General features: G+C 58.3%; 8 protein-coding genes across 8 annotated transcripts; 3 read left to right on the top strand and 5 right to left on the bottom strand.

Annotated features, from left to right (window-relative positions):
* Window positions 1-106: 106 nt before the first annotated feature.
* Window positions 107-4,991, bottom strand: BXZ73DRAFT_95841 (uncharacterized protein; the record flags this gene model as incomplete). The annotated part of the gene is made up of 8 exons (XM_048026910.1): window positions 107-117; window positions 174-390; window positions 444-2,899; window positions 2,953-3,434; window positions 3,484-4,071; window positions 4,366-4,429; window positions 4,486-4,653; window positions 4,718-4,991. The coding sequence occupies 8 exons, from the start codon at window positions 4,989-4,991 to the stop codon at window positions 107-109; spliced, it is 4,260 nt and encodes a 1,419-aa protein (XP_047884064.1).
* A 281-nt stretch (window positions 4,992-5,272) lies between these two features.
* BXZ73DRAFT_37370 (39S mitochondrial ribosomal protein L46-domain-containing protein) lies at window positions 5,273-6,310 on the bottom strand (the record flags this gene model as incomplete). The annotated part of the gene is made up of 4 exons (XM_048017985.1): window positions 5,273-5,452; window positions 5,481-5,585; window positions 5,643-6,208; window positions 6,265-6,310. 4 exons carry the CDS (start codon window positions 6,308-6,310, stop codon window positions 5,273-5,275), a joined length of 897 nt encoding a protein of 298 aa, XP_047884063.1.
* A 193-nt stretch (window positions 6,311-6,503) lies between these two features.
* On the top strand, window positions 6,504-8,334 carry BXZ73DRAFT_37243 (ATPase V1 complex subunit H; the record flags this gene model as incomplete). The annotated part of the gene is made up of 11 exons (XM_048017960.1): window positions 6,504-6,581; window positions 6,640-6,841; window positions 6,895-6,970; window positions 7,018-7,083; window positions 7,135-7,311; window positions 7,361-7,468; window positions 7,523-7,610; window positions 7,665-7,828; window positions 7,881-8,006; window positions 8,059-8,160; window positions 8,208-8,334. 11 exons carry the CDS (start codon window positions 6,504-6,506, stop codon window positions 8,332-8,334), a joined length of 1,314 nt encoding a protein of 437 aa, XP_047884062.1.
* Window positions 8,335-10,286: 1,952 nt separating this feature from the next.
* BXZ73DRAFT_36835 (cytochrome P450) lies at window positions 10,287-12,694 on the bottom strand (the record flags this gene model as incomplete). Its single annotated transcript, XM_048017897.1, has 12 exons — window positions 10,287-10,506; window positions 10,574-10,696; window positions 10,771-10,852; window positions 10,953-10,975; window positions 11,078-11,244; window positions 11,296-11,430; window positions 11,484-11,545; window positions 11,599-11,652; window positions 11,713-11,861; window positions 12,009-12,197; window positions 12,262-12,391; window positions 12,448-12,694. 12 exons carry the CDS (start codon window positions 12,692-12,694, stop codon window positions 10,287-10,289), a joined length of 1,581 nt encoding a protein of 526 aa, XP_047884061.1.
* Window positions 12,695-15,105: 2,411 nt separating this feature from the next.
* On the bottom strand, window positions 15,106-16,086 carry BXZ73DRAFT_73118 (tetraspanin; the record flags this gene model as incomplete). Its single annotated transcript, XM_048021835.1, has 6 exons — window positions 15,106-15,168; window positions 15,225-15,287; window positions 15,356-15,359; window positions 15,426-15,592; window positions 15,652-15,890; window positions 15,942-16,086. The coding sequence occupies 6 exons, from the start codon at window positions 16,084-16,086 to the stop codon at window positions 15,106-15,108; spliced, it is 681 nt and encodes a 226-aa protein (XP_047884060.1).
* A 710-nt stretch (window positions 16,087-16,796) lies between these two features.
* Window positions 16,797-17,579, top strand: BXZ73DRAFT_95836 (Sirohem biosynthesis protein C-terminal-domain-containing protein; the record flags this gene model as incomplete). Its single annotated transcript, XM_048026909.1, has 3 exons — window positions 16,797-16,908; window positions 16,958-17,136; window positions 17,190-17,579. 3 exons carry the CDS (start codon window positions 16,797-16,799, stop codon window positions 17,577-17,579), a joined length of 681 nt encoding a protein of 226 aa, XP_047884059.1.
* A 610-nt stretch (window positions 17,580-18,189) lies between these two features.
* Window positions 18,190-18,916, top strand: BXZ73DRAFT_37155 (ylMBF1; the record flags this gene model as incomplete). Its single annotated transcript, XM_048017949.1, has 4 exons — window positions 18,190-18,281; window positions 18,424-18,485; window positions 18,572-18,654; window positions 18,710-18,916. 4 exons carry the CDS (start codon window positions 18,190-18,192, stop codon window positions 18,914-18,916), a joined length of 444 nt encoding a protein of 147 aa, XP_047884058.1.
* A 567-nt stretch (window positions 18,917-19,483) lies between these two features.
* Window positions 19,484-21,415, bottom strand: BXZ73DRAFT_86479 (gamma tubulin; the record flags this gene model as incomplete). The annotated part of the gene is made up of 10 exons (XM_048024219.1): window positions 19,484-19,513; window positions 19,589-19,652; window positions 19,748-19,863; window positions 19,924-20,085; window positions 20,142-20,288; window positions 20,346-20,501; window positions 20,560-20,850; window positions 20,908-21,090; window positions 21,147-21,313; window positions 21,367-21,415. 10 exons carry the CDS (start codon window positions 21,413-21,415, stop codon window positions 19,484-19,486), a joined length of 1,365 nt encoding a protein of 454 aa, XP_047884057.1.
* Between the last annotated feature and the right edge of the window lie 391 nt (window positions 21,416-21,806).

Below are 21,806 nucleotides of genomic sequence, written 5' to 3'. Positions count from 1 at the left end.
GAGTGGAACGAGCGGCAGGTACAGGTAGAGGGTTGCCCTTGTTGGTAGTATGGAAGGCATATACAGCCATACCTTTCAGAGAAGGAACCATGAACGATCCCGAGGATTATTGTGCACCTGTCCGCGGCATTGTCAGCAATGTTCCTCAACAAGGTCAATGGCGCTGGACGTACCTAGTAAGCTATTGAGCGCCCTCTGGACGTCGTACCCATGTTCTTCGAGCGCCGTCACCGCCTGCGTCCTGCTGAAGCCCATGCCGCAGAGCGTCTTCACCGCCTCCACGTCGTCTTCCACTGCGGGTGTCGGGTCCTCCACGATCAGCTGCTGTGACAGCTGAGGTACTGGCGGGGCGTCGTGCTGCTTTTTCTTGCGGCCGAAGGGCAAGCGGATCTGGGGCACATACGTGAGCCGATATCCTCGCCTCGAAATAAAAGGTCACTTACACTGAGCCGGTTACTCCTGGTCGGAGGGGCCTTCTCCTTGCCCTCCTTCTGCGAGTCTGCGGTCGACGGCCTCGGACGGGGAGAAGAGTGCCTAGGAGGTGGGCTGGGGTGCCCTCCAGATGGAGACAACGATCTCCTGCCGCCCGGCGCGGTCGAGCTCGACCCTCGCGGCGAGCCCACCGGTGACCCCGCCGGGAACGCGTGCTGCTGCTGCCGACCCGGTGGCGGGCCTGCTGGAGGCTGGAAGCCCGAGGCGGAGATCGTCGACGTGGCCGCCGATCCGGTCGGGGGAACCGATCCAGTGCTCGTGAACGAGGAGTCGAGGGTGAGCGCGTCATCAGTTCCCCCAAAGGCGTCCTCGAACGAGAAGCCGCTAGCGGTGCCGTTGCTTCGCCCGGAAGTACTAGCGGTGAGGTTTTGTGCTGGGGCATGGGGCAGATGGGAAGAGGACCCCGTCGAGCCGACACCAGCACCGAACGCGTCGTCAAAGGAAATGGTATGGGACGGTGCGCTGGACTGGGCCGAGTGGCTTGTAGGGAGAGCGGTGGCTACTGCGGCGGCGGGGGCGACGGCAGCAGGCGCGGGGACATTGCTTGTACCGAACACATCGTCGAAGCTAGAGCGCTTGGTGGTGGGGACTGGGGGAAAACCTGGAGCGGGGGCAGAAGGGGCAGGAGGGAAGGCGGCAGCCGCCGCCGCCGGATTGGCATCCACGATGGGCTGGGCTGCAGATGCAGCAGCGAAGTCGAAATTGTCGTCGAAGGCCGAATCAAACCCCCCAAACCCCGTGAACTGAGACGAAGCCGTGCTGCTCTCCATACTTGGAAGCTTGGCCAGTGCCTGATCGAACTCGTTAACACCAGCCGAAGGAACCGCAGTGCCGTTAATGTTCGGAGTGGCGGCCATGGCGGGAATGGTGGCTGACGGAGGGGCTTCCTTGGCCACAGCAGGGGTCTCAAACATACTTTCAAAGTCGTTAGCCGCAGTGGACGAAGGCGAGGCTACCGGCAAGGGAGGAGACGCCTGCTTGTACGCGTCATTCTCCTCCTTCGAGATTGAGATACCAAAGGAATCCTCGAAGGCAGAAGTATCTGTGGTGACCGAAGCTCCGTTTGTCTGGGGTTCAGCTTGCTCTGTCAGCTTCGCCGCAACTGAGGTCAGCGGCTCGTTGTCGTCGTCGTCGTCGTCGCTGCTGTCGTCGCTGTCCGACTCTTCGATTTCCTTCAACTGGTGGGCGAGATCAGTATCCTCGTGGCCACTGAGAGGCGTGGATGCGGAGGGGCCTGTAGGAGTGGGCGCAATGTCATCGGTGACGATGTCCTCCAGCGCAGGGAATTGCCCAGCCTCGCTCGGTTGGGGCGACGTGTGGTGGGAAGCAGTCGCGGTACTCGGGGGTGTTGTGAAGAGGTCGGCCTCGGTGTCGGCAGGAGAAATGATCTCTTGTGCACTGGGCGATCCGAGATTAAGAGGCGGCGGCACAGAAGGTTTCGGCGTCTCGGGGACGAGCTCCTCAGGCTTGGACTCCGTTGGGATAGGGACGAACGCCTGGTCAAATCCAAAAGGATCGATACTGGCAGCGGGGACCGCGGGAGTTTCATGCACAACAGGGGTTGGGAGAGTTGACGAAGTGGTGAACGGAAGGAAGGGGGACTCTGACCGAGGAGTGCCCGACATGGCCAGCCGCTCGAAGGGATTGGTGCTCTTGCTAGTCGAGGCAGGTGGGGAAATTTCTGGAGAAGTCGGCAACGGCAGGGCAGCGGCAAAGGCCAGAGTGGGATCTGGGCTCGCAGCGGCAGAGACATGACCGTTTGCGAGCGGGACTGCGGCGACCTCAGCCTCAGCAGTCTCACGTTCCGCGGTGGCAGTCTGCAGCTCCCCCCTCGCGTCCTCCAGTTCTTTGTCGATCTTGGCCTTCTCAGCCTCCCTGGTAGCAAGCTGCTTCTTTGCAATGGCAAGCAGTCCCTTTTGTTGCTTCGCCTCCTTCTTCATCTTCTCGACCTCAGCCTTCGTGGTCTCGATGCTCATTCCCGTCTCGGTCATCTTTCGTTGCAACTCCCGAACTTCTTCCTTGTCACGAAGGAGAGCGCCCTCAATCTCAGCCTTCTCCACCTTGAACGCGCTGAGGTCGCTTTCAGAATGAATGAGCTCCTCTCGGGTCTTCTGGATGTCCGCGCTCTGGGTGGCGAAGCGTTCTTTGAGGGCTGCCAGAAGCTTCGTTTCGGTGTCATAAGCCGCTTTCGACGATAAGAGTTGACTTTGAAGGCTGGAAAGCATGGCAGCTTGCTCCGTCAACTGACGCTCGGGGTTGGCGCGTTCGCTTTGAGCAGCCTCTAAGGAACGGTTGGTGGAAGCCAACTGATTCTTGACGTTCCCGATCTCTGCAGATTTGTCCTGGAGCGGAGCTACTCGCGCTGCGACGTCGTCGTCATCGCCAAGGAGATCATGCGCAGGAGATGCTAGCAGAGAACATCAGTCAAAGGATGGAAATGCGCAATGTGGTCTGACGCACATGTGCTAGGTACACCGAATGGACTGTTCGCGAACGGATCGGAAACGGCAGCAGATGGAACTCGAGGTGGAGGAGACATGGTCGGTGTCGAACGACCTTGGGACATCATAGACATATGACCGGTGGTCTGCGGCTGCAAAATACCGGTGGACTGTGGCTGCATCACGCCAGTAGACTGTGGTTGCATCATTCCTGTAGACTGGGGCTGCATCATGCCAGTAGACTGAGGCTGCAGGATCGACGTGGGATGAGTAGGAGCGGTGGCTGACGCCGGAGGGGAGTCGTCCCAAAGTAGGTCTCGCATAGTCTCGGACATCTGTGGTTGTTGAGGAGCGGTGGAACCACGCATGGAAGGCGGGATGAGAGTCGGCGGGATGGTCGTTGGAATGTCGACGCCGGCCATTTTGCCTTGGATCAGATGCATGGCGACTGCGAAGCCGTCATGGGTCAACCGGCCGTCGTTGTTGAGGTCGGAAAGGTCCCTGAACACATATTAGACAATGGAAGCGCAGAATCTCGGCGGACACCTACCAGACTTGAGCCAACACGTCTTCAGGCAACTTGGACTGTAACATGAACGGTACAGCGACATCGCCTTCGATATATCCTCTCTGCTGGGTATCCAGACTTTCGAAGATACGGTCCGCACTAGCCTTCTCTTGAGGAGTAACGTCCCACTGAACGTTGGGAGACTGCGGCGCGGCGAAAGGGAAGTTCGAGCCAGAAGGTGCACCTCGTGGTGGTGGGGGCGGCGGGGCATTCCTGAGAGGACCGGTCGTTTGAGGCTGCATCTGGGAGAGGGCTTGGCCAGTCATTTGCGGTTGCATCTGCGACAGGGTTTGGCCAGTCATTTGCGGCTGCATCTGGGAGAGTGTCTGTCCAGTGTATTGTTGTTGCAGAGGACGGTTCGGGAAGCCGCCAGTGAGTGATGGACTTGTGTGCCCGCTGTCGCCTGTAGCCTGAGGTACGATACCGTTCATAGCTTGTTCGTAAAGGGAGGGGGGTAGTGTCGCAGGAATCTGCTGGAGCTGACCAGACATGGATGCTTGGATGAGATACATTGCTATCGTGAAGTCGGTAGCATCAAGGGAGCCACGATTCTTCGTGTCGGCGAGATTCCTGTGAGACGAGGAACAATCAGTAAGCGCAAATCTTCATAGGATTGCAGACAAAGCTGGGTGACGCATCGAATGATCGTTCGCCCGCGCGACTTGTCCTTTCGCTAGAGAAACCTTCCCATCGCACACGCGCCTGTCATCTCCACAAGATAATGATGCGTCGATGGGCGAGACTGGTCTCATCACCATCTCGCGAAACAACCAAACAGCGCGCTCTTTCCGACCGCGTTATAGAATGTGACCGCGAACTCGCCCAGAAATCTCCTCGGCCATGAACTCTAGGATGTGAACTCACCAAATCTGTGACAACTTGTCCACAGGTAATTTGGACTTAACGAACACGTCTCTCGCCTTCTCGCCTGAATAACCTGGTCAGCGAGGTGAAGCATAACGCGAGGGTTGCGCGTGTGCGCACCATTGAGGACCCCGTTCTGTGGATGGCAGCCCAAGAAAAGCTTGAGAAACTTGGCCTTGTCTGCAGGTGAGAGAGGTGGGAAGCCAGTGACTGGGGACTTGGCCCGGGCGTTCAGGCTTGAAGGTGCCGCGACGGCGGGAAGGCCCTCGATGCTAGGTATCGGACCGGCTGCACGCGAAGTAGATAATGAACTCGCGTGTACGCGGTGCAGGGACGCAACGAATGCACTCACGTTGGTACGCTAGACTCTCTTCCACATTCTCACCGCGCTGCGCATGGCCTAGAAGGCGCACGGCGATGCCAACACCCTTGCGAGTAAGGACACCGTTGTTGTCTTCGTCAGCAATGCTCCAGATCTGAGCGAGAACGGTTGGGGAGAGCTTGGACCCGCTGAATATCCTGACGGCAGCGTCGCCAGTAACAACATTGAGTTTCTGTGTGTCGGCCTGGGCGAAGATGGCGTTGATGAGCGCGACCTCTTGTGGAGTGGGGGTGAACTTGGACATGGCCAATAAGTTAGAGGGGGCGCATGCGTTGGCCGGGTGCGAGCTAGCTGACGTTCGTCGGCGTCTCTCGCCCCCGCCCCGCGCTCGTGGGAATCCCCGCCTGCGCGGCGCTGTGCGGACCGCCCGGCCGTGTTTTAGAACAGCCATCGGCCAAGCCTCTCCGAAGATGATCTTGTGCCTGGGTAGAGCAGCAGCGTTCCAGACTACGCTTCGCACAACAACTACACACTCAGGCGCGTAAGAGTGGACAATGACAGAGTGCATTAAGCAAGTGTATTAGATTAGAAATCAGCTAGAATATCCTTCACGCTCGCCCAGTAAGCCTTGTCCACACGAGACTCAATCTCCTCCTTCGTTAGCCATGCAAAGTCGGAGACAGTCTTCCCGGGGCGGACCTGGCCAGCAAGAATGTGGCCCTTAAGGAAGAACGTGTAGGCCTGCGGACGAATTGAATGACGACGCTCCTGCCACGAAAACACTGCAACACACCTCGTTTTCAGAGCCCGATGGCTGATGCATGGCAATAGGCTTCCTGCCCACCATCCATGCATCCATGTTCTCACCGCACTCCGCGTAGAGGTCTCGCACCGCAGCCTACGGAATTTTCACGGTGAACATCTTGCATCATTCCGCCCAAGGGGTGTAACTCACCTGATGCAGCAGCTCGCCCTTCTCCAGACTGCCCTCGGGAAACCTCCACATCGACTTGCCTGCACGGTCCTTCCCCTGGACGAGCAGATAAAGATTCCGCTCACCCATCCGATCCAGGCTCTTCACGTCACCAGTCCTGTCCGACTCATGTACCCGTGGGGCAGGAGGCGTCAGGACCTCTTCACCCAGCTCAGCCGACTCCGCCCCCACTGGAAGTTCGCCGAACTCGTCCACATTGCTTGACCTCCTCCCGTCCTTGAACGACCATTTCCCACCAAATGCCTCGCGTTCACGGATCTTCTCTCGTCGCTCGAACTGCTTTTCGAGCAGCGTGCCCGATTTGAAGTAAAAATCGGCGGGGAAGGGGTTGAACAACGCGCGACGGATACGCGACTGGTAGGCGTAGTATGCCCGCTCGAAGGGGGTGGGTGTGCGCGTGATTATGGGCGAACGGTTGAGGACGACCGCAGCGTTAATGACAGGTTCGGTCGACGGCTTGCCAGCCTGGGTGGACGAAGAGGCCTCCGCGACCGACGCTAGTGCGCGTGACGGGGCATGGACACACGCTAGACAAGGGCAGAGCGTCAGCCTTCGCATCCACGAGTGTCCTGTATACACACACCTTTTGTGCGTTGTCTGCTCGCGGACACGACGCTTCGAGAGAACATGGGGCGCGGAGCCAGGACGAAGGTAGGGAGAGTGTGGCTCGTTGACGCGAAAGCAGGGCGCGTCAGAGGCGCGTATATTTCCGCAAGCGGGCGCGTGGGAACGCGGAGAGACGTCTGAGGTCACCGTTCCGGGCAGCGCTGCACTCGTCCCCCTCCGCTCTCGGGCCACCGACGGCCAACGCTCTCTCCGACCATGTCCATCACCCTCGTCTCCAACTCTTACCTCGAGGAGAACTCAGCCAAGATACGCGCAAAGCCCGTTCCGTGGGAGGTACTGCCGCTCAGCATTCGCCCGTCCCGGTTGCTTATTCCGAGTGCTCGTTGTCCAGGCCTACCAGCGCGCCGGATACATCGTCCCTGAGGAGCTCGCTCTCATCAAGAAGGTCGACCGCCAAACCAAGGCCAAGATTGAGTCACTGCACGCTGCCGATGGTCAAACGTACTCTCTTCTCTACCTCCGTCTGCTCAAGAAGCTGCAACGGATTGATACCCAGTCATGTGTTCTAGTGCTGATCGCGGATGCTCTCACTGGTATGTGTTTACCTCTTTAGCACTGGTTTTACTGATCAGATCTGTGCTTTCAGACCATGAAGAACGGATACCCTGGTTCACAACCGCTTCCCAGTCCGACCCAGAGCTTCCGTACGGACCCCTACTTCGGTATGTTCACTTCATGCGCGACCTTACTCCTACTTATGGCATTGCAGTATTTTGGAATCTCAGGACGATTTTGTGCAGCTCAAGGGCGCCCAGATCCTGACTGTGCTCCTCAGGTTCGTCGCCAAGGTTGCATTTGCTTGTCAATCCGACTAAAGGGACCCCAGCTCGGAAAAGTCCTCTTTGCAATCCCAGCAGCTTACACCATACCTCCACACGCTCAGTGCATTTGTTGCCAACACCTCTCCCCACAAGAGAGACGTTGCCGTGCAATGCCTGGAAGCTGTCCTACCGCGTCCAGAATGCCGCAAAGCCGTGTGGGCGAATATATCGCTGGTCATGGGGTACGTCGATAGTTCACGTTGCAGGATCGCTCGTTCATTATATTCGCAGTCTTGTGGACATCTTGAAGCATAATCCGTCACCACAGATGTGTTACCAAGTAGGGTTCTGCTTTTGGCTTCTCAGCTTTGAGCAGGATGTCGCGGAGCAGATCCAGCAGTACGTCTTTATACCCATGTCTGACGTTCCTATCATCAACCGACGATCATATAGGAAGTTCGACATCATTCCCCTTCTCGTCGATGTCGCCCAAGGTGCTGCCAAAGAGAAAGTAATCCGTGTCATCGTTTCCACCTTCCGGGTATGTGTGCATGCACTCATAGCCAATTCATCCATCTTACGATATATTTGCTAGAACTTGATCACGAAGGCACCACAGGCCAACTTACCTGCTATGCTTGTCGCTCAGCTCCTTCCTTTCACGAAGAACCTGTCGACAAGAAAATGGACAGATGAAGACATCCTCGAAGACATTCAATTCCTGCGCGACGAATTGAGTACTCGCTTCGAGAGTCTGACGTGAGTACTTTCCATCATTCAGTTTGTACACTGCGGACTCAAAAGTTCCCAGAACCTACGACGAATACCGTTCGGAGCTTGTGTCAGGGCATTTGTCTTGGACTCCAGTCCATGAGTCCGAACTCTTCTGGAAGGAGAACGCCACAAAGTTGAACGAAAAGGACTATGAGCTGCTCAAGTGAGCTGATATGAGCTCGTTAGCCTGATCATCGTCACTGATGTCTGTACAGGGTTCTGATCAAGCTGCTCAACGACTCGGAGGATGCCTTAGTGCTCGCTGTTGCATCCCATGACCTGGGGCAGTATGTGAAGCATTACGAGCGAGGGAAGAAGTGTGTAAATATTCAGACAGCTTCCCAGTTTACTAATCACTCTTTAGGGTCATCACCAACATGGGTGCCAAGACCCGTGTCATGGAACTCATGTCTCATGCAAGCGCCGACGTACGATACCAGGCCTTGCTGTCGGTGCAGCGGCTCGTGAGCCAGCCATGGGCCGCGGTGTAAGATCACATATTATTAATGCACACAACATGGACATTGTTTATATCATGATCAACGTACTCATGACAGACGCATAGCAATCACTTGATGGCAGCCCTTTGAAATTGAACGGTTTCACTTTCATCGTAAATATCGAATCAACATTTGAGCCCGGTACTCTAGGCTCGATCATCCAGCCGGTCGGTTCAAACTCCGCCACGCCTTCGGCGGTCGGTTCACCGACCGGCTGGTCAAACTGGTCGCCCGTTTGGCAGGACCGCTCAAAAAGGAAGTCGTACCTGAAGGACTTAGAAAAATCGCGCGTTTTGGCCTCTGGAGATGTGGTAGCTCCCCTGTACACATCCTTCCAGTCCACTCCCTCCGGTGTGCAGGTTGTTGTAACTAGTTGTAATTGTACATTCTAAACCAGCTGTGAGTAAATTGTGGGTCTGCATCACCGTTTTCGATGTCAGAGCCGGGTGCTAACGCGCTGGTGGCGGCTGCTTGAAGGGGTGGAGGAGGCAAGGGGTGCAGAATCGGGTGGGGATTGAGCATGAAAATCTCGGGACAGTCAATGTACATCGTAGTGAAATCATTGCTATGGTACATGGCGTGCGTGGAGTGTTGGATTCGAGCGGGTGTCCGCCTGGAGGGCTGAGGGTATAAGCACCATGGGGATGTCCAGCCATGGGGATGACAGGATGACGAGGTGCCGCCGAGGAAAGTCATCGCAGTATGCGGGTATGCTGATCTTGAGTGGGGTGCGGCCTCTTGGTCACGTCAATGAGAGCCACTGAGGTCCGCGCGACGACTTGTGTGCGTCCTGCGCGCAGCTCTTCACGCCCAACCGCGGGCACGCGCTCGCCGCCCACCTCGGCGCGCTCAAGCTCCTCGCGACGATCGACACCACCGTCGCGGACGCGGACGCGCCCGTGCGGGGCGCGCTCAAGCGCGAGGCCAGCGCGGCGCTCGTCCGCAAGCACGGGTTCGACCCGCGCGAGCACCGCACGTACGTCGAGCGTGTCTTCGGCCGCTTCGCCAACGCGCCCGTGCGGGATGACGAAGTTGCGCATGTCGGGCGCGAGCCGCTCGGGAAGCTCGCGCGCGCGGACAGGCTCTTGGGCCCGTACGAGATGGCGCGTGGGTACGGGCTCCCGACGGAGAACCTCGCGACGGGGATCGCGGCTGCGTTCCTGTACGACATGCCGGAGGACGAGCAGAGCAAGGAGCTGCAGCGGCGCCTGAAGGACAGTGGGGCTTTGAAGGTCGTCGCGGAGGTGACGGAGTACAAGGTAGGGTCGGATGAGCACCGGGAGATCGTGGGTGTGTACGAAGAGCTGCAGCGCAAGCGCGTTCTCACGCAACACCCACGACGATAGTGCGTACTTGAACGACAGCAATGGGGAGCGTGGATCTACTACTGTCATCGCCGTTGCTGCAGCAAGAGACGTCACGTTTGCCAACAAGGAAGAGCCTTCCGTCACAGTCTGTGAACATTGAGGAGCACTATTAGCACCCTATATACATGTGCATCAACTCACCTACACAGATTGTGAATGCCAGTGCAGCGCGCAGGAGTAACCAGAGCGTGCGGACATGGCGCGCGGGTGAGTTACGGGGAGGCGCCCGCGCACCAAGATGTCTGCAGAGTGCTGAAAGCGCGATTTTTCTAAGTCCTTCAGGTACGACTTCCTTTTTGAGCGGTCCTGCCAAACGGGCGACCAGTTTGACCAGTCGGTATGGGATTCTCCTTGCCTTTCGAACTCCGCTGTTCCCATCACGCCACATAGATATCCCCCCGATCGGGAGAAAGGTGAGGAGAATCCCGACCGACTGGTTTGCGAGTCTACCGGTACTCGTACAAAGGCGGTAAGAAGAGACTGATATGTCACCTCACCGCCACAACGCTAGTCAATGTCTCATACTTCTGTTACATCATGAACGCCTCGCGCCACAGTACCGCCGACGCGCCGCGGTCAGCACAGACTCATAACGAGGCGCGCTGCCTGCTCCGACCGGGGCTTAATGTCCGCAGCGAAGGGCTTCGGGAAGCTCGACAGGCCGGAGGTGTACTCGCCGCTCGGCGTGATCTCCTTGCCGTCAGGGCCGACCGCCTTGCGGATGTCGAACGCGGCGCACATGGACGCGATCGCCATCCAGACGCTGTTCATCGCCAAGAAGCGGCCTGGACATATTCTGCGGAGGCGAGCGGCGTGAGCGTGGGCCTGCGCAGCCACGAGCGGGCGAGGCGGGGGACACGTACCTGCGCCCGAACCCGAACGACGCGTACGGGAACTGCTCTGGATCGCCGTGCGGGCCTGGCAGGAAGCGCTCTGGCTTGAACGTCTCGGGGTCGTGGTACACGCGGGTGTCCATCGCCATCGACCTGCGAAGGGCACTGAGCTCACTGTACTTGGTAGAGGTAGAGCCCGATGCCCGCCGGAGCGCACGATCACGTACCAGGCGTTCGCGAAGACCATCGTGCCCTTGGGGATGAACATGCCGTTGAACGTGTCGTCCTGCATCGTGCTGTGCGGGATCCCTGGCGCGGTCAAGCCTGATTAGCCACCGTGACGCCTTACGTCCCCCGGATGCCAGCAGCCGTCGGCGGCGCATCGGAGTCCGCCTCGCCGGTCACTCACCGAGAGGCACGACCGGACGCCACCTGCAGAGCCGACGTCAGCTAACGTACTTTTAGCTAGCTTCGCTGACATCCAGGGGATGACTGGGCGTCCCGGCAGCGCGAGCACAGTACGCGAGCACGCACCGGAGGATTTCCTGGAAGATCGCCTCGATGTAGGGCAGGCTCTCGCGGTCATCAAAGTCGGGCAGGCGCTGGGTACCGACGACGCGGTCGAGCTCCTCCTGCGCCTTCTTGAGTACGTGCGGGTGCAGGACCATCGCGAGGATGAACGTGTTGATTGTCGAGTACGTCTGCGCGTAGGGGTCAGCCACGCACGGGGGGATGGGGGGCGGTGGGTGTACCGTCTCGGCTCCGCCGGCGTAGATGGCGCCCGTGGCGTGCTTGAGGTCATCCAGACTGTGCTCGCCTTTGTAGTCTGGCTTGGAGAACTCTTCGAGGTACGTCAACAGGAAGGACGGCGGCGCATGGCCTTCACTCTGTAGAAAATCAGATGTCTGCCACGTACGGAGGGCTCATCCCGTGCACTGACCATCTGACGCTGAACCTGCTCAAAAGGAAAGTCGTGGAACTTCTTGATCGCCCAGCTCCAGTCTAATCGCCGCATCAGCCACACATTTCCTCGCCACGTCCACCATGGCACTCACTGTGCACCACCCGGTTGAACCAGCAGCCCGGGAACCACCAGGGCAGATATTGCACTATTCATGGCAATAAATTGGTCAGTCTCACGTCACCCACCAGAGACCCGTTCCACTCACGGCTCGGGAAGAAATCCACAGGCGCGGTCCCGGGGTCGCCAGCGTCGACGTGCGCGAGCGACACGTTCTCGGTGAGCTTGATGAACTCGTCATCGTCCCGCTCGATCTGGTGCCCGTAGGCGATCTTCATTATCACCGCAGCGCCGTACCTGCATGCGCGGCCCAGAACCCAGAGAAGCGCCGAACGCCGGGCAAGCACGAGGGAGAGACAGCCGTGTCGGGTTAGCTGCTGTTACGTACGCTGAGGGTCCCGACCGCAGGGCGCGGCGGCCAAGAGAAAACGGGTATGCACGCACCGGCGGATAAGCCAGTCGAAGTCCTTGGGGCGGTCGAGAAGGTTCTTGAGCATTTTGTGCGCCTCGTCGGTGTGGATCGGCCGGAAGCGCGGGACCTCCTGCTTGGCCAGGTATTGCTGCAGGATGCGGCGCTGCTTGAAGAACTGCGGGCCGTACTTCAGGAAGGTGACGCTCACGCCCCAGCCAAGGCTATAGAAAAGGATGCACGTGTCAGCCCGTCTCCACGGACTTTTCAGCGAGCCGCACGGCGCACTTCATGAAGAGTGGGAACACGGGGCGGTCGCTGTAGTTGGCGCTGCGTTTATCCATGAGCTCGTTCGCCATCTCGTAGTTGTTCACTATGACAATTTTGCGCCCAAGGATCTCGAGATAGAAGATGTCGCCTGGTGTGGGAGCAATCAGTTGCTATTCGACGAGGTATAGAACGTAGTGAGCTCACCGTACGTCTTCGACCACTCAAAGAACGCTTCGGCTTGGTACGTCTTGGGGAAGATGCGATAGTGCCCGATGATGGGGTCGGAAGGAGGGCTGGGTGGCAGATGCGTGCGCTTGCGCCTGTCGCGGATTCGCCAGCCAGTGAGGAGCAGCGCAGTGGCCGCGCTGAGCGCAAAGAACGGCAAGAAAGAGTTGGCCGCCCAGATCTCCTCGAGCGACAGAGAATGGAGGTTGAACTTGAAAGTGTGCATGCTGGGCGCGTGGGTGTTCCACGCGTCAGCGAGAGCGTGGAGGTCGAAGGAGGCCATGGCGGGAAGCCCGTCGTGCTGTTGGTGGGACCTGCTGGCGCGTTATATACCGCTACGCGGAGCCCCTGCCCCGCTTAGTCGCGCTACCAGTCCACACACGTCCACCCAGCATGACGGGTCTGTTGGGGTCTGGGCATGGGCGCCGCAAGGACTGGCTTCCTGGCAAATGCGCATGGTCCTTCTACGCGAGGCCGCTAGCGCGAAACAGTCCTGTTTGACTGATCTGGGGAGGTGCCCGAGAATGCGCAGGGACAGGGTCCGGCGGCGCTCGAGCTAAGCCCGGCATGAAGTGCGCGCCAACGTTGGCAGCGCGGGGTGCAGCAACTGGGTTGAGATTCACCATAGGACGCATCAAGACACGTGGATGTGCGCGCGCCGTGCGACCGCTCCTGCCGACCGTGACGTGAAAGGGATGGTGCGTGATCTGGCGTACTTTATGCTGGTTTAGCATGAGCGAGAATCCAGGACAGGCCCCGAGGGGGACGCGTACCGGGCACCAGGAATCGGACAGTACGGACCTATTGCTCCGTTGTGGGTCCAAGGTACTACCAGCGCGCTGCTTTGGGCATAGGGTCGCCCGAGAGGCTTGACGTAAAGCCACATGATCCTGAAGGATATACGGCATCCGTCAGTAAGTTGGCGCGCAATTGACAGGGAATCGATAGGGTGAACAGGAGGGTGCTTTGCGTGGACTCACTGACACCAGAGTACGCTTGTGAGTACCGCTCCATTCGTCTTCGACGCTAAGTTACCGGCAGTGGGGACGCATACACGCACTCTTTGGAAGGAATTTCCGACCTCGGCCGGGTGTTGGGCAGTAGCGATAAGCACATAGCAAAGCATGGTTCCTAACGAGCGCGCAAGAATGAAGTTCCTCATGGGTGGGGAGGCATGCCGGCTGAGAGCGGCGAGCCGGGGACGTTCATGTGGATATGTCGTCATGGCCCTTTGGTCTCGTCCTACGTGTGGAAGTAATCAAGGTTTCGCCCAGGCCGGTGACGTAGTCGCAAAAGCGGAGACATTTCCGCTAGTCCCACCAAGTCTCAAGCTAACTTGCGACGAGAATGGCGTCAACACGAAGCAACCTGGGAATAATAATTCTCACCTCACCACACATCGGGCCCGAGTTGAGCCGTCCTCGCCATCCAGGATGTTTCTAGGTTGGTTAGGTGCAGTCCGCGGCCAATCGAGATCGCGGCGACGGGAGAGGCACCAGTGGAGGGCGCCTGTGGGTTGCTCGCCCGTGCGTGGGAAGAGTTGGTCGTATCCGGCTATGCCGAGAATATGCTGCGGATAAAGTTGGAATGCCGAGGAGGACATTTTCGACTCCGCGACACCACCAAAACCTCTGAATCTGATGCGACCACGAAGATGTCCTCGAGCACCTCGAACACGAAGTGCGTACCGATGCTGCGGATGCCGTCGCGAGGTCTGCTGGAACGTCCCGGTCCCATCCTCGTGCCATCGATTTTCTTCCATGGTGCACACAATGACCACAACCATGCGCACGAACGCCCACTAGAACCCCCTGCGGCCAGGGGTCCGGGAGTCGCACGTCCGGCGTCGGAGCTCAAGGCCCATCGCAAGCCCGCTAGAGCCTAGCGCACCGATAACCAGCCACGAGCGACGCGAGAAGCCTGGCATTGGCTTGTATACGTATCCCATCTGGGCAAGCTCAAAGACGGTGATGAAAGATGTGCACGTCGGTGGAGATGCTGCGCTGGTGTTGCGACCTCCTACGATGGGCCTGGTCAAAGGAACACACGTTGTCGACGGTCACGACGGATCTAGCGGGCTGCTGCGTGGAATGTGCAAAGCGTTCGACGCAGCCCGGAAGCGCGTTCCCGAGGTAGCCGCATCGGGTTGCTTGGACACCATTAAGTAGCACCCTTCCAGGCCTGCCCACCCCCTTAGGTGTCTTGCCGAGGGGGGTGTGTAGGGGCATAGGTCTGTAGTACGCACCTAACAACATCTCAATGGCTGCGGAGCCCTTCGAACAATCCCACCAACATGTACCCTGATCCCCTTTATTCTCCCACTGACCGCGTCGGCAGCAGGTAACTAAAAGTACATGTGAGTGACTCGCAGTCTGGAGCAGGACTACTGTAATGGGAACAAAGTCTATCGATGACGAGATGTAGCTGCAGAGAGCGTGAGTAATCGTATGCCCCGGTTGTGAGACGAGTGAGCGCGAAAAAAGCAGAGGGTAATGTAGGGGGACAAGTCCGGCAGATGAGGAAAGCGCGGGGCTCAACATTCGGACTGCCGATGAAAAGGAGCAGCGTTCGAACGTATAGGCGGGAAAGGGGAGAACGTGCACACGCTGCACCTTACGGTGAGCGGCTACTTCGTGTTCAGACGAAGCCCCGGCCGCCGCGCTTGGCGTCGATCTTCTTGAATCGCTCTTCCTCTTCACGCTGGAGAAGGATGGGCGCGTCAGGAGAAGGGCGTAGATGTTTGACAAAATACTTACCTGCTTAATGACACACATCGTTGCCAGGAACAAGCCGATCACAACAGCCATGAAGCCATAGATCTAGAAGAATGGGCGGTCAGCATCACCGCGCTCTCTAACAAGGGTTATGATTCGAGTATTCCACATACAGTCCTAGATTGTATGAGAATAAATTAGTACGGCTGCGCGGAAATGACACCAAAAGTATACGAGACTCACGTGAACACGTTGTTGAGCGTGTAGTCGGCATCCTTCGTGACAGGACCAACGCAACGACCAGTCTCGGTGTTGTTGGGGTCCACGAGCGAGTTAGCGAACGTGAGGTTCGCGCAGAAGCCGCCGATCTCAACGGTGTCGTTGGGGGTAAACCAACCACAGCACTTGTACTGAAGGTCGAGAACGGGTGAGAAATGGCTCGAAAATGCTTGAGGCCAGAAACGCTCACGTGGTCCTGAAGAGCAATGCGGGTCGCAGGAGTGGCGGCATTGAACAAGACAAGGTAGTTGGTGCGTTCTTGGAGAGAGAAGATCCAGAGGGCGGTGCCAATGACGAGGATGACAATGGCGTCAATGAGGAGGAACCAGTTGAGAACGACGAGGCCGAAGGTGACGTGATTCTTCTGGACGATACCGCAGATGGACACAATCCAAGTGACGAGGAGGAAAATACCGCCGATTAGGCCGCCTAGCGATCACGTTGAGGGGGAGGGAAATGAAGGGAGTAAGGGAGACTCACTGAAAAGCTGGCTCTTGCTGAGCGCGAAGTTGATGAGAAGGTTCGGCTGGGCAAAGATTTGGGAAAAGGCCACCATGATCGCGCCCGCTGCAAGGAGAGACACGTCCAGGAGACCCCAAAAGGTCATCGTTCCTTTGGAAGGCATCTTGTGCGAGACAGTTACAGTGTAGGACCTGGCGCATGCGGATGAGAGGGGAGGGGAGGAGGAGGGGAGGAGGACGGACCGGAGGAGGTGTGTGCTACGACTGGGCGAGCAAGATACGAGTCAACTCGAGAGGAAAGCGGCCTTGGACTCTTCTTCCAGAGAGAGCGGACGCGACAGAGGTGGCTGCAGCACCGGAGAGAAAAGAGAGAAAAGAGACGTTCAACGCCTGGGGAGCGGTCAGCCGAAGAACGAAGGGAGGGAGGAAAGGGTAAGGGAGAGAGGGGCGGACCTGCACACACGCGTATAAGCTCAGCTGTCGGGGAGCAACGCGATGCCCTCGCCCCCGCGCCGCGCATAAATGATCGCGTCGTCTGGTCGTCGCCATGGCCACATCTCATTCCCCCCGCGGTTCCAGCCCCAGCCAGCTCCGTCCGCTCGCACAATGCGCCTCCCTGTCTCCCTCCTGCCACACCCCGCCATTGTCTCCGGGCCATTGTCCGCCTTGCACGCTTGCCTGTACATCCGTCTGTCTCCCGCTGTCCGCTGCCTCTGCCTAGCCCGCGCACCACCGCCGCGCCCTGCCCAGCCCCCCGGGCCCGGACGGCCATCACCCGGCGCGCGTTCCGCACAATCATATCCCAGGGACTCTGCTGCGCCCGAGCCGTCTCTAATCGCGTTTTGATTGTCTGACGACCACGTTCGATTTGAACATGCCACAGACATCTCGTCCCTCGCAGGCGGATCTCTCCTCCTCGCCTGGCAACTCGCCGCCAAACGCGTCCTCATTGTCGGCGGCGGCGACGTCGCCTCCGGCCGCATCGAGTCCGTCTCGTTGCCGACGCCCTCATCACCCTCGTCGCCCCCCGCGCAGGTCTCCATCCGCTCACCGCCCACTTCGTCGACAACTGCCCACGGATCACCTACTATGATCGCACCTTCGCCGGCCCCCAGGACCTCGACAACGTCGACATGGTCTTGACCGCGATTGATGACGTCGACGTCTCCCGTCAGATCTGCGCACTCTGCAGGGAGCGCAAAATCCCGGTCAACGTCGCCGACATCCCGCCCTCCTGCGACTTCTACTTTGGCTCGCAGATCCGCAGCGGCCCCCTCCAGATCATGATCTCCACGAACGGCCGCAGCCCAAGCTCGCGAACATCATCCGCAAGAAGATCGAGGCCAGCATCCCCGAGCACGCGGGCGAGGCCATCGAGCGCGTCGGCGAGCTCCGCGCCAAGCTCAAGGAGCGTGCCCCCGGCGTCGGCGGCGACGTCTCCAAGCGGCGCATGCGCTGGATGATCGATGTCTGCTCGTCCTGGGGCATGGACGAGCTCGCCATGCTCGACGACCAGATGATCGGCCGGCTTCTCGACGAAGGCTGGGAGAAGCACAAGGTCCCGAAGCTGGAGGAGGTTGGTGGGGCGAGGAAGACGGTCTCTGTGCCGTCGCCATCGCTCTTCTTCCAACCGCACTCGGTTTCGCTGCAGGCGTAGCGTGCACCGCGGCTGCTTTACTTGCCGGCACCGCTGACCACAGCCATCCCCACCACTTGCTGCCTTACCAAAATAGATGCGCCATCGCGCCACGGATAGACGGACGTCAGATACAACTTGGATAGACATATGTGTGCTCTTGACATACACGTCGGATTAATGTTCTCATGTACATTCAACCAACACACATCTCTCCACTCACCGAACACATGCATATACCATCACTTAATCTCCAATGGTGCTCTCGGCGTTTCGGGAACATTCTCCCTCGCTTGTCTTGTGTCTGCTTAAACACGCCCGTACGTCTGTCATGCCCAGTCATGCCGAGAGACGTGCACCGCAACGCAGACAGACGTGAGCAACCCCGAAGGGTTGGTCACCGCCGCCGACGGTGTCTTCGCCGTCCGGAATCCGAGGCGGAGCATGGCTGTTGCGACTCACTCCGCGCGGAGGCGGCATGACTCAATAGCGCCCGTGCATTAGGCGCCGCATATATATGCTGCCAACTGTCATGCGAGCCGCTTCCCCACATCACCCGTTCTCTAGCTCCCTGTTCCGTCTCCTCGCCACCTAGACTTTAGATATCCCACCCTACACGACACTAGACACGATGAGCAATGTTGAATGGGACGCCAAAGTTGTCATCGGACAGAAGGCCAAGGCCCCGAAGGTCACCCGCAACACGTCCGACCTGAATGGTGAGTAGCCAGTTCATATCCCTCACACCCACGTCAACCAGGCTGACCGGGCGGTTCCTTGCCAACAGCCGTACGTTCCCTCTTTTGCCATGAGCAGTGCACGAACCGTATGTTCTGATGCGTCCGCCGCCTCCGCAGGCCCGTAGAGCAGGCGCCGTGGTCGGGACGGAGAAGAAGACGGCGGGTGGGGTAAACAAAGCCCATCAGGGTGCGCATCGTCTCATGCCTACCCTCCGTGCCGCCGCAGCTGACGGCTGCCCTCTACTTGCGTCGGCTCCCTCTGTGTTGCTGCAGGCACCGACCACCAGAAGATCGCGAAGCTCGACCGCGAGAACGAGGTTGCCCCGCCAGCGAAGATCAGCCCGTCCGTCGGCAAGGTATGTCGTCCGGTTCCACAATTAGATGTCCGCGGCGGTGCTGACCCGCGTGCAGGCGATGCAAACGGCGCGGATGGAGAAGGGGCTCTCGCAGAAGGACGTGGCGGCGAAGATCAACGAGAAGCAGAGCGTGCTGCAGGACTACGAGGCTGGCAAGGCGATTCCCAACCCGCAGATCCTGTCCAAGCTCGAGCGCGCCCTCGGCGTCAAGCTGCGCGGGTCAGACATTGGGAAGAAGCTGGAGGGGCCGAAGAAGTCGTAGGTTCGCCCCTCCAGCTATATCTCGTCCTACGACGCTCCGCCTGGTCCTTTTCTCCCCTCCCCACGTACAATGCTGCCGCCTCATGACCCCCACGCGGCTAGAGAGGAGAGTCCTCATGTCGAGTTGCCGTGATGCAAACCCCGTGTTTTAGTAGACTTTCGTTACACCTCCCACATCTGTCACAACAGGCAATTGTAGTCCACATCCTTGCTATTGTCACGCCCATGGTTCTGGGGGTGGCACTTGTGCGCATCGATAGAGAATCGATACGGTCCGGGAGCTTGGCTTCCATGAGCGTAGACCGTACCGCATGTCTCTGAAGACTCTACACGCCCTTGGAATGCGGCACATAACAATGGAAGTGGCTGCCAAACTGGGTGCCAAGTCGCACCGACCCTGCCGAACAATAGAGTTCAACATTCACAAGTCGGTATCAACACAGTGCACAACACTAGATTACAAGAGGCTAGGCCGCAGGCCGCATTACAAGCACATAGATATTCGCACACTCATCTCCGGCGTTCACGTCCGTCGGGTTTACGTACCCTGCTCTGCTTCATTAGAGCCCTATGCAGTAAAGTACAGGTTAGTGTGGTCCTACAAACAGTGAACTAATCACCGCAGCGACCCCACAAAAGAAGAAGCCAGGAAGCTAGTGAACAAGGAACGTACGTAGGTGATGTAGTCCGGGCTTTCACACGCCTTGTACTCCTTGAGCAGTTCTTCTGCTGTAGCTCTGTTCGTACGCCCCCACGCCACCCACCGCCGAGACCGCTAATCAGTGCCGTTTCGGATAGCAGATAGAAAGAACGGCACAGATAGAAGACGTACCGCGCGTCATCGAACTCCTCGAGGCCGTCCTGGAACATCTTCTCTTTCTTGTATTGTTCGACGAAGGCATTTCGCCGGCGCAGGCGGTCGAATTGGTCGAGCATGCGCTTAAAGAGCTGACGGTCACATTCTGGGTTTAGTGTGACTGAAGCTCGAAGGGCCGCCGTTAGACTCACCGAAGCGACGCTGGTGTGGTTCGCGAGCATGAGCCCGCTCACGCGGTGATTTGTTTGTACATACGGCGACCGCCGTGTGAGAGCGACTTGAATCGAGGCCGGTCCCCAAGGGATGAAGTTGGCGAGCTGGCGCTCGCGGATGCGGAGGAGGGATTGGTGCACCTAAGATGCCAGCTGCATCAGCAAATGGCCATTACGGAGTGACAGGCAGGTCGTACGTCTGTGGGGTCGACGTCACCCTGGATGATGTTGAGGATCGAGATGTAACACGCCGTTTTGCTTGGGGTAGTTGATACCATACAGTTCTTGGGTTGCAAGAGACGTCGCATGACATCGAGGACTGTTGTTCGTCGAATAGGCTTTGCCTGTGGATGTGTTCAGCTGGTCGGTAAATCATGTCTGTGTTGATATGACTATCTTACTTTGTCAATTTGATCGCTCGTGAACGGGGTGTAGGATGTCATGAGGAAATGGCATCGTGGTGTAGGAATCAATGATGCGATGATGCCTACGAGATCGTTGTTCATGTAGCCAGGATACCTGAGCGTTTGTGTGCTCGCAGCAATCACGGTAGAAACCTGATGCATAGAGAAGTAGTTCAGACCGTGTCCATGCTGCACCCCCCATGAGCCTTACCAGTTGGTTCGTTTGATCAAAGCTTGGTGTTTGGACGTGAAGCCGGTCGGCAGATATCCGAGTAAGAGCACCATTGTCCAAAACAACGACCGAATCCGCGTGGTTGGTGAGACGTTTGAGCGTGAGCATTGCGTTGTATGGCTGGACGACAACATCTCCTTCTTGAGCGTTCGGGAATACGGAGTATGTTTGTATCAACTTCTTGGGGAACTTGTCATTCAGGCGCTCTAGCAAGAAAGAGCCTACTCCTGAGCCGGTTCCACCGGCAATGGAGTGCATGAGCATAAACCCCTGCGGTCCAACGAAGCTATGAATAGCAATTGCGGGAGACGTGCAGAACAAACATACCTCCAACGAGTCGCTTCCCTCAGCCTCCCGATCAACCATCTCCATGACCTCTTCGTATATGCGCTCGCCTGCAGCGTAGCCTTGAGCCCAGTTGTTGCCGGCACCCCCGCCATCCTTGGACACAAAAATGTTTTCGGGATTGTACAGGTTTGCGTATGGCGAGGAGAGGATTCCGTTGATTACCTGCAAGGTAGCGCGTTCGCGTCGAGGCTATTGTCGATCAGAAGAAGGTGACGCACTCTTGGTTCAAGGTCGACGAGAATGGCTCGTGGGATGTAGTGCTCATCATCCGCCTGGTAGAAGAAAACGTCTTTCCTGTCTCCACCTTCAGTCGCCCAGTCCTCTAGAATGCCTTCTTTGTTAATCCCGTGCTCGGCGCACAGCCGTTGCCAGTAGACGGAACCCACTTATAACGCGTGTCAGAGTGGCAGTGGTGGTGGGACGGGGTGGAGATCGCACTTTGGTTGCCGCACTGGCCCAGCTGAACGGTCACGATCTCCCGTGGCATGAATTCAGGAACGCGAGGGTAGAGGTGAGAACACAGAACAAGGAAGCTGCAGCAGCAGCACTCGCCAGGCCTTTGCGCGCGGTACGGTGGCGGCGCGCGTCCCGACGCGTGTGTCACGAAATGTAACGCGTGACCCTTTGTGACTCCCTCGGGGGAACCGTGGACGGAGCCGGGGCGTCGCTGTGTGGTGGGCCTTGGCCGCAGCGCTCATATTGGGGAAGACTTCGCCGTCTTGCCTCATCTCTCCCCGACCTCGCCACTCTTTCCATGCCCTCCTCTCTTTCCGCTAGGGACTCGCCTCGCGCTCAGCATGGACGCCGCAGAGCCCCTCGCGGTCAACTTGCCCGCTCAGGCTCCTTCCTTGGGGCTATCAAAAACCTAGTCACCGCGC

Source organism: Epithele typhae (genome assembly GCF_022376455.1).
Source record: "Epithele typhae strain CBS 203.58 chromosome Unknown BXZ73scaffold_1, whole genome shotgun sequence".
Taxonomy (NCBI): domain Eukaryota; kingdom Fungi; phylum Basidiomycota; class Agaricomycetes; order Polyporales; family Epitheliaceae; genus Epithele; species Epithele typhae.
Note: the sequence above shows the minus strand (reverse complement) of the source record. Positions and strands in the feature narration are given on the sequence as shown.